General features: G+C 40.3%; 2 protein-coding genes across 5 annotated transcripts in view; both read right to left on the reverse strand.

The window, feature by feature from the left end:
• LOC115795438 (nuclear receptor coactivator 2-like) overlaps positions 1-3,104 on the reverse strand; it is a 52,567-nt gene extending 49,463 nt beyond the window's left edge. For all 4 annotated transcript variants that reach the window (XM_030751345.1, XM_030751342.1, XM_030751344.1 and 1 more), the window contains exon 1: positions 2,942-3,104. The gene's annotated coding sequence lies outside the window, so the exon portion shown is untranslated. The remainder of the gene's footprint in view (positions 1-2,941) is intronic.
• A 1,666-nt stretch (positions 3,105-4,770) lies between these two features.
• Positions 4,771-10,964, reverse strand: lactb2 (lactamase, beta 2). Its single transcript, XM_030752143.1, has 7 exons — positions 10,747-10,964; positions 10,061-10,221; positions 9,695-9,815; positions 9,287-9,465; positions 6,879-7,027; positions 6,424-6,511; positions 4,771-5,816 (listed from the first exon to the last, which is right to left on the reverse strand). The coding sequence occupies exons 1-7, from the start codon at positions 10,866-10,868 to the stop codon at positions 5,773-5,775; spliced, it is 864 nt and encodes a 287-aa protein (XP_030608003.1). The 5' UTR covers positions 10,869-10,964; the 3' UTR covers positions 4,771-5,772.
• Between the last annotated feature and the right edge of the window lie 878 nt (positions 10,965-11,842).

The following is an 11,842-nucleotide window of genomic DNA, read 5'->3' on the forward strand; positions in this document are numbered from 1 at the left end:
TTCCTGTACTCTTGCTGCAGCACTATAAGGTACATTTGGCACTGAAAACGGTATTGAAGCGTACCAACATTTAACCAGACAGGGCACTACATTGGTGCATGAAGGAGTAATTGTAACAAAACTGTTACAAAAAACACTGTAAATATATCCAAGGGAATCTTTGAACATAAAAAAGGCATGCACAATACATCATGTTACTTAACTGTTTAGATGCATAATAGCATAATGCCTCTTAACCCTTTGGAGAGAACAAAGCTGCAGAAAGAAGGGGGTTAAGCAGAACCTGAGCACTTGGCCTAAATGTTGCAATCCTTTTCAAAGTTCACTTTGGGGTGCTGGGAAGAGCAAATAAGCCTAAAAGAGCCAAAAAAAAAAAAAAGAAAAATCATGAGCCCAGCCTTCAAAGATAACATATTCATAAGAATCAGATGGCACCTGTCACGTAGGCAAACTGACAGGTTTCCTATAGTAACATACCTGCACAATAGCAAACACAGAGAAACCAGCACAATAGCAAATAAAGACAAATTCCTGTGCCTGCTCTCAAAAAGGCCCACCTGACTGCAAGACAATACTGTGTGAGCTGCGCGTGTTTCTGTTCAGCATAAACCTGCACGGCATGTTTGTGTCACAACACCGCACCTCACTCTGTGCTGCGCTTCTAGCACACACATGCACACGCTATATGGTCTAAAGTGTGCTATTCTGTTTAATATACTAATGGGACAACTGGAATATCTCAAACTGGGAAACATATATACCGACTACACCACAAATCATTTCAGTTTCGGTTTGAAAGTTGGCTTTATAGAGCATGCACTTCAATGAAAGCAAAAAGAAAAAGCATCAGCAAAAGCAATGCACTCCTAAGAGTCATGTGTCATAAAAAAAAGACTTGCGTGTTTGATGTAAATATACCTGGTTTCCTAAATAACTGCTCCAATTCAAACGGGGCCCTTCTTCACAAACAAACAAACCATCAGCCCACATTAACAGAGTATGGCTTCTGTTACGACTTTAATTACATTTTTACAAATAATAATAATAATGTCAGTTGTTGTCCCGCTACCAGGCTGTAATGGATTTTTTACATACCGCTATTCCCACTGGACCAAAATAATAATATCACTCAAAACAATATGTAATTTCAGATAATTATGCTTTATATTATTGTTTGCTTGCAGATTCGTATCTGAAAAAACATTCTGGAGAGATATGCATCCCCTCTCATCACTGCAGGGCTAATTGATAAACTAGGTCATGTTAGATGGATGAAAAGGACAAGACGGGATTACTGATTTTTGATTAACTATTAAAATACAATCATTAAGAGTGTGGCATCAGAGGCTTCTACTGAATGCTGGAATCACACCCACTGGAAATACTGAAATAGCATAAGTTAGGAGAGCTATGTTTGAAAAAAATCTTTAGGTAATTCATAACTTATCTGTAAAGGGAATCAAGGGAATTAATTTAATATATTCAAGAAGTCCGGCTCTCTGGACTTGTGGTATCATGCTAGGTGCTCGTGGGATAGGCCCGAATGAACTCTATGGAGATGTCCCACCAAAATTTTCATGGAGTAAACATTACACTTCCATGCTCATTTAGTTTTTTATGGGTTAATTGTAGTGAAATACCTTTCTGTGAGTTTTAGGGGCATTGCAGCACCAAGAGCCGCTTCACTGCATCTGACTTTTCAGGCCTGAGGCCAGCAACTGCAGAGAATTTTATTTCCTGATAGTATAGTCACCTTTGACCACCACAAAGGGCTGCTACATATACACACAGGGTATCTCGTGGGTTGACTGTGCTTCTAACGACTATTTATAAATTGGAAAACTTGTCCCATGAAGGGAATGTGTCCTGCTATAATTCTCAAATGACCAATCAGCAGGTATTAACGGAAATGGTTTATGGGCAAAAAAAAACCCACGAGTTTTATCGCAATTTTGACATATTATCCAAACTGTATTTCCAAAATGTATGGATGTAAAAGTATATGTGTGGGCCCCATGTGAATTTTACCCTATTTCTGTACAGTAGGATTAATAGGAAGTGGAATGGCTCTCCTAGAGCGTCTCTGGTTTTACTTTGAAAACTACAAACCGGAAGTGTACGATTACGTTTGTTATGCTTGACGCTTGAGTTGGTTGAGGAAGTCAAAGCGAGACGACCCAGTCTGAGAATTTCTTAAAATGTTCAGTGTAAAACAATTATATGTCGACCTTAGTCTAATAAACCCATCTGTGATCAGCAATGGCTTAATTATGCGCGATTAAATGAAACTTTTAACAAGAGCAACAAGCGGGCACGGACGCTTGCGGCTAACGCGGGGGCTCAGATAAGCCAGCAGTTGTCGCTTCTCTCGATCAGGAAGAGGGCATTTAAACGGCTAACCGTTAAAAGTTAAACGGCAAAGTCCTGCTTGGGATATTTGTGCAGTTGTAACACAGTGTTTAAACACGTTAAACAAACAGCAGCATATCGGCGTTCACTTCTTCCAAGTATTTGAACCCTCGTCGTGGATTTGGCAGGTTACCAACGGAAATTAGCATTTTTATTATCCACCGAGCTAGTTTCGCCAGAAACCCCGTTTCAGCAGTGATAGGTGTCAATCAGCCGATTCAGCGGATAAATACAGTGAAGTACACCGGACAACAGGACCCCGTCCGAGAGCACTGACGAATGACGTGCACGTTTAAATACTGGACAAATCTAACGTTATTTCCTGTACTCAACTAATTAACCCTATGGTGTATTTTCACTACCCAATAAAAATGTACAATCGCCACGAAGAGGGCGGACAAATGTACCTTTTTTAGTATAAAACTCGATATAAATTAGTGGACACTCTGCGCGAGCCCTTAAACGAATATGTGTTTTTGGAGGTGGGACTAACGGGAGTAGTGGGGGGTCAAGAGAATGACAGCAAACTTACCTGAGAGTTTGGGAAGCCATGGGCGCCTGACGTGCGGGATGTCGTCGGTGAGATGTCGGTCAGCGGGACGGAGCGGCAGCAGCGTCCTGGACCGGAGCCGCCATGTTCATCTGGCTCAGAGGTTTCTCGGCTCGGCTGTTTATCTTTACCAGTAGACCCCCCTCCTCCGTCTCCACCGCCACCACCCCCCACCTCCACTCATCTCATTACCACACGGCGGAGCTGGGTGTCTCTACAGTTCTCCCTTTCTCAGCCTCAGTCTTGCACGCGAACTCCTGACAGCTTTATATTCAATAGGAAAACTGAACCAAACCCCTCAAATAACGCGTTTTTATTATTATTATTATTATTATATTGTTATTTGTGAGAGATCGTTTCTGAAGAAACAAGGCAGCTGCATTATTTTGTGATTCTGACTGTAATAAAAGTGAACCGATTCTTCTTCTTTTAATGTGAATCAGTACTAAAAAAAAAAAACATTTACAGAACAAATGTGATCAACCCGAAATACCTTTAATTACAAGACAATAAAAAGTTAATAAAACACTACAAAATTACAAATATAAAAAAACATCTATGACTAGAATATTATTGACACTCACCATGTATTATAGCGCAAAATTATGAATAATTTAACTGCAGTTTTAAGACTTTGCAAAGCAATCCAACGAGCAGGACGGGACCCTTTAGCAGGCTGGCTCTGCCCCCGGGGCTGCATGTTTGACACCCGTGCTTTAAGGTGTAGTTAGTAAGAGTTTTACAAAACACTTTCCTTTAGTTATATAAAGCATGTTTTCTGTAGTCAATGATTACATCATCCTGCTTTTCAATGTTTATATTTCCACGCTCCCTCCTGTAATTTTCACCGCAAGTCACAACGATTTCGCTGTCACATCTAAGCATTTACTAGTGATTAAAATGCAATAAAGGTGCAATCATTCTGGCCTATATTTAGAAGTTTCACTATTATTAATAACTTGTTAATTATTCCACTAAAAGAGATCATGGGAGAAAATATTTTCAACATGCTGCATTAGACCCAAAAACATAAATGTTTAGGGAAACCAACAAATCATGACTTTTGAGTGGCGTCACATCCTAAGTTATTACTAACTACATCACTGTCATGTTCCTATAAGGGTTCCCAGTGACATCTGTGACTAATCTATAAATCTACTTTTTCTTTTCTCTTTATGTATCCTGGCATAGTCCCTGAAATCATGCATTTTTGTCTAACAGTCACTACACTTTTCCTACAAGTCTAATTTTCAGTGTCTGGCCCCGTGTTGAAAGGGTCAGGGATCGCTTCACAATAATGTTTAGCGAATGACACAAACATGCTCATAAGGTTTAAAAGCTCTAACAGTGGTCTATGTGTACACAAATTACAGCTATCCCTGTAGTGCTGTTTGCACTTCACCTGATGCTGCTTGTAGGTCTGGCGTGTCCTTCAAATGTCCTGCATGAGTTGTACACTGTAGTTTTTTTTGTTTTTGTACTGTAAGGTGAGGTCCTGTCAGTAAAGACACACCTGAGTCCCAAAATGAGCAAAATGTTGATAAAGACTAAAGTCCCTATCCACTCAGTTTGCATCACTTCAGGTAAGTGAGTCAACAGATAAGACTCATTGAGGAACGGGGCACAGTTCAAGAGTTCAAGAAATCTGAGTGTTACGCAAAGGCCGTCGGTTCATCAAAAATGGTTTAAAACCGAACTGTGCAGACTCCAGTACTCAAAGTATATTTTAAAATCGTCACACAAACACAACAATTTTAATCTCGGACAAAATGCACTCACAGCCTCATAAAACTTTAATCTCAATCATTTTACTTTTTCACAATATTTCCAACACATATTTACATATATTATGTTTAAACAAGTTTCTAAGAAAAAACAGAAAAAATTAATAATGCAAATCTTATGAATGCAAATTATTTTAACTGTCTTGCAATGAATTTTGCCATAAAATTAAGAGACACTGCCACCTAGTGACCACAAATGTGGTCAGCCCTTCCCAGTGCAAAGTTCAGGGATTCATTATCAAAACTGAAGACAGACAGGCTGAAGACAAAGTTTGTATTTATCTATTTATCTCTATATCGCTGTCACCTGCCAACAGTCGGAGAAAGAGTCAGACTGTTATTTTTTTCCCACACTCAGGTTGTGTCTTTATTTGGCTAATCTTTCTTCACCCAGTGCCTGCATACAGTAATTTCTCTACCCAGATTACAGTGAACGCTTAATCAATTAATTTAAGTTACCCACATAAAACCTTCCTTGAGAATAGTGATGGAGCTGTGCCACCCCATACGTAATACCTCAGTGACAAATGTTATGAGGCCACTGACTCTCTGGGCAGTACATGCCCTATATACTCTATAACACTGTTCTACTTATATGATATGAATGTGTTATTAAGTGGAAGACAACTCTGTCAAAACTGGCACAACAAATGTGATAAGGAAGACAATAAAGCAGATAAGCAGTTTTAATACAAAGGCATAGAGGAAGTGTGGCACTTTGATCCCACTTCAGGATGAGGCTAATCCTGCATGCGGTCACAGGCAGTTGACCTTGAGGCAAATCTGAGCCTTGTTTAACTTTCACACAGGCTGCAGCTCAGTCCTGGTGAGTCCGGTTTCCTGTGCTTTGTATGTTTTGAGTTAGGAAACGTGATGCAACAGGTCTGACTAATACAACAGACTTTCCACTAGAACATTTGTCAATCAGCGCTGGCGTACAGCGCGAACATAAAGCTGAAAGTGATCATCTGGCATTCAAAAATCATTAACTGTTGAGCTTGAAAATCCAAGCCAAACGGTCCATTTTCATCACAGATTACTCCTCCATTTCCTGCTGTCTGAAGATTCTTTCACTGGGGAAAAAAAAAGGTTTACATTTGTATTTAATGTCACAGTTGGAGCGCAAAACCAAATTTCCAGCAGCACAATTATAATGGACCTATAACCTTAAAATATAATAACTACAATTACCACCTTACAGTTGCATACCTCTGCTCACCACTCATGTTCCAATTTATAACCTGTCTGCTCAGACTCATACACGGCAAAAATGTGCTCTGTGAGGTCACAGTTACACTGAGCTTTGACCACCAATATCTTATCAGTTCATCTCCGAGTCTAAGTGAACATGCCCCCCCCCCCCCCCCCCCCCCACACACACACACACACACACACACACAGGTTCCTGATATGTCACATTCAAAAGAATGAGGTGGATGTGGAGTCACAAATACTTTGATCTTTGCCCACCAAAATCTCATTCAGGTCTTTGGAAACCTTTGTACCAAAGAAGCACCAACTTCCTGCAGGCATTCAAGAGCCGCTGCCAGAGCCGAGGCATTAAAATGCACGGCGAGGTGTGTCTGTTTTGGAGGGAACTATTTTTTTTTAAATCATATTTAAATAATTTAAGCGTCTTTCAGAGATTTATTTTTGTAAAGGTAGTAAATGATAACATACCCAGACTGATCTTGCCTTCTTTCTCCAGTTTCTTTAAGTGGTGAACCAGGTTCACATTAGCTGCTTGGTGCAGATGTTCGGGGGTGTCCTGAGAGAAAAGCAACACATGTTTCAGTGTCATTTTGTTTGTGATCCACCAAAAACAGACCAATCTGTATGGGAATAGATTGCTTCCATGGTCGAAGATGGTAGACTGTATTACTGGTAAAACGCTATATATCTTTCGCAGACCACTCAGACTATGCTAAGTCGGTATATTTGTGTGTGCTGTGGTCCCACTGGAATCTCAAAGTATCCTCATCCAGGGCGGATGCCACAACAACAAGATCGCCAGGATTCACAGAGACCCCAAGTTCGATGCCCTGTGCTGACGGCTTGAGCTTCACTACTCACACTAGTCTACCCTTGACTACAAGCTGGAAACAGCATCAAAGTAACAGAAGGTTTTTCCTGACCTTATAGACAATCTTGACAAGCTCCATGGAGGAGAAAGGCTTTCCTGCTCCATCCTGAATGGCTACCAGGATCTGTTGTTCTCTTTGGTCCCGGTGACTGATGTAGTGTCTGATCTTAGAGCCAGCATCCTGGACCACAGGACCGTGACCTGCACAGTGAACAGCAGCAGCAAGCTTTTTGTCCAATGATCGCAAAGGCGGTAAAACAACGTCAGAGAGGCAGAAATCAAAGAGGCGAAGCCGGCGGCGCTGAAATAATTGAAGTAAATCAACAAAAAATGAATTGGCAACAAATTTTAAAATAATGTATATATTTACAGGATCCACCACTGAAAAAAAAAATAATAAAAAAATCACCCTTTGCCGGATTCTCTAAACAAGGGCGTCACTTTTGGGTCAGTGTGTTCAACATATTCTTCCCTCGTATCTTTTAATGATCTACTGACAATCATACCGTGGTCTGAAAAAGATAATTTTCATGATTTTCCTTTATAAATCATTGGTTGTTCACATCAGCAGTTCCAGTTAAATATATCATATAGCAGAAGAACACAGTGATATTTGAGAAATGAAGTTTATAGGATTTACAGAAAGTGTGCAATAATTATTTAAACAAAATTAGGCAGGTGCATAAGTTTGGGCACCCTTGTTGTTTTATTGATTTGAATACCTTTAGCACTAATTATTGGAACACAAAATGAGTTTTGTAAGCTCATTGACCCTTGACCTACATACACGGGTGAATGCATTTATGAGAAAGGGGTAAGGTGGCCAGTTTTATGTGTTTCTCCTCTTTGCATCTTCTCTGAAGAGTGGCAACATGGGAGCCTCAAAACAACTCTCAGATGAGCTGAAGACAAAGATTGTTCAACATCCTGGTTTAGGGGAAGGATCCAAAAAGCTCTCTCAGAGGTTTCAGCTGTCAGTTTCCACTGTGAGGAACATAGTGAGGAACTGGAAGACCACAGGCACAGTTCTAGTTAAGGCCCGAAGTGGCAGGCCAAGAAAACTCTCAGATAGGCAGAGGTGAAGGATGGTGAGAGCAGTCATAGTCAACCCACAGAGCAGCTCCAAAGACCTACAACATCATCTTGCTGTAGATGGTGTCACTGTGCATCGTCCAACTATTCAGCGCACTTTGCACAAAGAGAGGCTGTATGGGAGAGTAATGCAGGAGAAGCTTTTTCTGCACACACACCACAAACAGAGTCGCTAAAGCACATTTGGACAAGTCAGCTTCATTTTGGAATAAGGTGCTATGGACTGATGAAACTAAAACTGAGTTATTTGGACATAACAAGGGGCGGTATGCATGGTGGAAAAAGAACACAGCATTCCAAGACAAACACTCGGTACCCACAGTAACATTTGGTGGTGGTTCCATCATGCTGTGGGGCTGTGGGGCCAGTTATTGGGAATCTTGTTAAAGTTGAGGGTCGCATGGATTCAGTGACAAAGTTGAAGTTGCACCGGGGCTGGATACTTCAACAACACAATGACAAGTACAACGTTCTGGAACGGCCATCTCAGTCCCAGACCTGAATATTATTGAAAATCTGTGGTGTGATTTAAAGCGGGCTGTCCGTGCTCAGAAACCATCAAACCTGACTGAACTGGAGATGTTTTGGAAAGAAGAATGGTCCAAAATACCTTCAACCAGAATCCAGACTCTCATTGGAAGCTATAGGAAGAGTTTAGAGGCTGTTACTTCTGCAAAAGGAGGATCTACTAAATATTGATGTCATTTTTCTGTTGGGGTGCCCAAACTTAGGCGCCTGCCTAATTTTGTTTAAATAAGTATTGCACACTTTCTATAAATCCTGTAAACTTCATTTCACTTCTCAAATATCCCTGTGTTTGTCCGCTATATGATATATTTAACTGAAATTGCTGACCTGAACAAGCAATGATTTATAAAGGAAATCATTAAAATTATCAGGGGTGCCCAAACTTTTGCATACCACTATATATGCAGGCCATGATGATTGGATATATAAAGTTTATTGCAGTTTAAAAAAACTTAGAAAAATATTTGAATTTTAAATCAGTGTGTGGTTGCTGGTTTAAATGAATGTAGTTTTGCCTCTCAGCAGATAAGACTGAGGTGTTTCTGTGGGGGAGGCTCTTGGAAGCCAGAATCACAGGGCAGTTTCACAACACAATGTCAATGAAACATTGCCCCCAATAAATATGGACTAACGATTCAACGGTGTGGTAATATACAATACACTGCAAGACAAACATCTATGATACATCACATATCTGTGGAGTGGTATATCCAACTGGCCTGTTTAGATAATGTATCAAAAGATGTGTGCGTGCATATGTTGGAGAAAAAAACAAACATTCTCCAGAGAGGTTTTTAAGAAATAAAACAGCGGGCCAAACCTCAGAGTATCCTCACTTACCAGGATAGATGAGGTCAGCCTCAGAGTCCAGCAGGATCTTCAGAGATTTCATGTAGTCGTAGAGATCTTCAAACACGGCTGTGCCCTCGCCCAGGATGCAGTCTCCAGAGAAGAGCGCCCGCTCCTCCTCCAGCAGCAAGGCCATGTGGTCATCAGTGTGGCCCGGGGTGAAAAGCACTCTGGGAAAAGGAAATGGTTCTCTGCTCAAATAACTGTCAGAGAATAGCCATACCAGCGTGCAGAATGATACCACCCATAAACCAATATTGTGCTGGTACTGCTGCACATTTTCATGATATCGTTTTACACATTTTCACTCTGAGAAAGCCCCTGAGTTACTGTTCTTTAGTGTATATTTTAATTTTTTAAATTTCCTTCTTAAGATGCTCTTCTAAAAATTAAACTGACTTGAGTGTGGCTCCCTCCGTCTCAACAACATCTCCATCTTTTAGGTAAGTATAGTCCTTGTTTCCTGCCGTCTCGATGGCTCGGTTGGAGCGAGGCAGTTTGCTGACTCGGACCTCAGAACCTGCAAGACAAAAACTAAGAAATGAACACCATATCACTGACTCTTTAAGCTGAAAAAGTACTGACAGCTAGATTCTGAGCAGCTGAAAATTTGATTCATTAATATGACTTAAAGGGGAACTTGTCCTTGAAATTTTCCATCTGAAGATGGATTTTTGGACAGATTTCAAATTTAATGAATGCAGAAAGAATGAACAGCGATAATAATCCCAGAGTCATTATACCCACACACATTCAGCCCCTCACCAGTTATGTCCCTGCAGATATCTTCTACTCCACCAGTGTGGTCGTGATGCCAGTGTGTGACGATGATCTCCTGGATGCTGGTGTTGAACTGCCTCAGCGCCTGTTTCAGGCTGCTGATGTATTCAGGCACAGCAGGTTCCCCGGTGTCTATCAGCACCCGTCTGGAATATAATTGCTCATTATAGTCACACACAAGGTTTTAAAAGTATCTATGCATATTCATATATTCCAACTCTACTCGTGAGTACTTCACTATTCTCTCTTATACTTGTCTGTTGTTTTATAGCTGTTTTACTCACATTATACTGAACCAAGTACTATTTTTCACTGCAAACAGTTTTTTTTTTCAAACGTAGTTTAACCATTTGAAATACTACTCCAAGGTATCATTATTTATTATATAGAGTATATACCGAAGTAACGAAAAGACCCTGGCAAATCATTGTGTAATTCCAGCTTTGTTGTATACGCTCAATGTATTATCTACAAGCACGAAGGTGCTCAATTTAGAAACATTTAAATGGGATTTGGCGTGTCCTCAATTTCTACAAGCTGAGAAACTGCGTGCAAAGGGGATCCTGGAGTGTCACGTTTTTTGGCCAAATAGCAGCTGAATGCACACCACATTAAAGCGCGCTTCATTTTAGTCGAACAATAAACGCCACCACTGGCTTGACCAGCGTCACCTTTTCCCAGTGCCGACCAGGTACGTGTTGGTTCCCTGCAGAGTCATCGGTCCCGGGTTACAGCCCAAAACCCGAACCACTCTGGCAGACACCTGCTCTATGCGAGGAATAATAGTACTCATAGCTCGAGCCGACGTGAAAGTCTCAACATTAAGAAGTAACAAAACAGTAGGACGTAAAAGTTCAAGTAAACGTCTTCATACAGGATATAGCATTTGTTTACTTCCTGTACCCACCAAAGACGCCTTCAAAATAAAAGTCTCGGTTTAACTCACACAAGCCTCTATTTCAGTGATTCCCAAAATGTGTGCCGGGGCCCCCTGGTGGGTCGCAAAGGTACTGCAGGTTGGCCCCAGTAATAACAGAAATTCAGTTTGAAATTATTCTCAAGTTTGTATAGTTACACATTTATATATATGTATGAATTTATTTATATAAAAATCGAATTACAACTGGTAACAGGAGGTGATTACTTTGTGATATTACTCATTACTCTGGCCTAAATTTACTGCTCTTGTATTGAGGTTTGTGTCCCAGTGGCAGGTGGGTCACATATTGGTATTAGCACTTTTCATAGGACTGGGTAGCATTAGAAATTTATAGCCACCAGCCTGTGTTGTTTATGTTTTTTGAATAAAACTTTCAAGGAAACACATCACTTTGTCTTGTATTTTGATTCAAGTGCATCATTAGCACGTATAGATTGTGAAAAACGGGGCTCCTGTGGTTTCATTGCTCTTTGTTGTATTTGTTGTTTAAGTTTTTGTCACTACTTTGCAGCATTTATGTGTTACTTTCTGGGATACTTTGTGGATTAAGACAAGGGCATTCTTACTTTTTGGGCCAGTACTCATTGAGCCCATCCAATAATGCATCCATGTATATTGGTGCCATATAAATTTTCTTTACAAATTATTTTATAGCATAAACATAATGACAGTTTCAAACATCCTTGTAAAGACTATTGCAGTCAATAGTACAAACGAAACACTAGGTGGTGCCATTATCCAGTTTGAGTCACAACATAGGCAGGCTGGCACAAAAAAAAATTATATATATATATATATATATATATATATATATATATATATATATA

The sequence above is a fragment of the Archocentrus centrarchus genome, chromosome 17, assembly GCF_007364275.1.
Source record: "Archocentrus centrarchus isolate MPI-CPG fArcCen1 chromosome 17, fArcCen1, whole genome shotgun sequence".
In the NCBI taxonomy this organism is placed as follows: domain Eukaryota; kingdom Metazoa; phylum Chordata; class Actinopteri; order Cichliformes; family Cichlidae; genus Archocentrus; species Archocentrus centrarchus.

Bases quoted from the DNA above. Each gene is read 5' to 3' on its own strand.
- lactb2 (XM_030752143.1), bottom strand. From the start codon at position 10,868: ATGAGTACTATTATTCCTCGCATAGAGCAGGTGTCTGCCAGAGTGGTT. The intron at 7,028-9,286 runs GTAAGTGAGGAT...TTCACTGTGCAG, and splicing joins GGCTGACCTCATCTATCCTG to GTCACGGTCCTGTGGTCCAG. The intron at 6,512-6,878 runs GTCAGGAAAAAC...CTTTTCTCTCAG, and splicing joins TTGTCAAGATTGTCTATAAG to GACACCCCCGAACATCTGCA.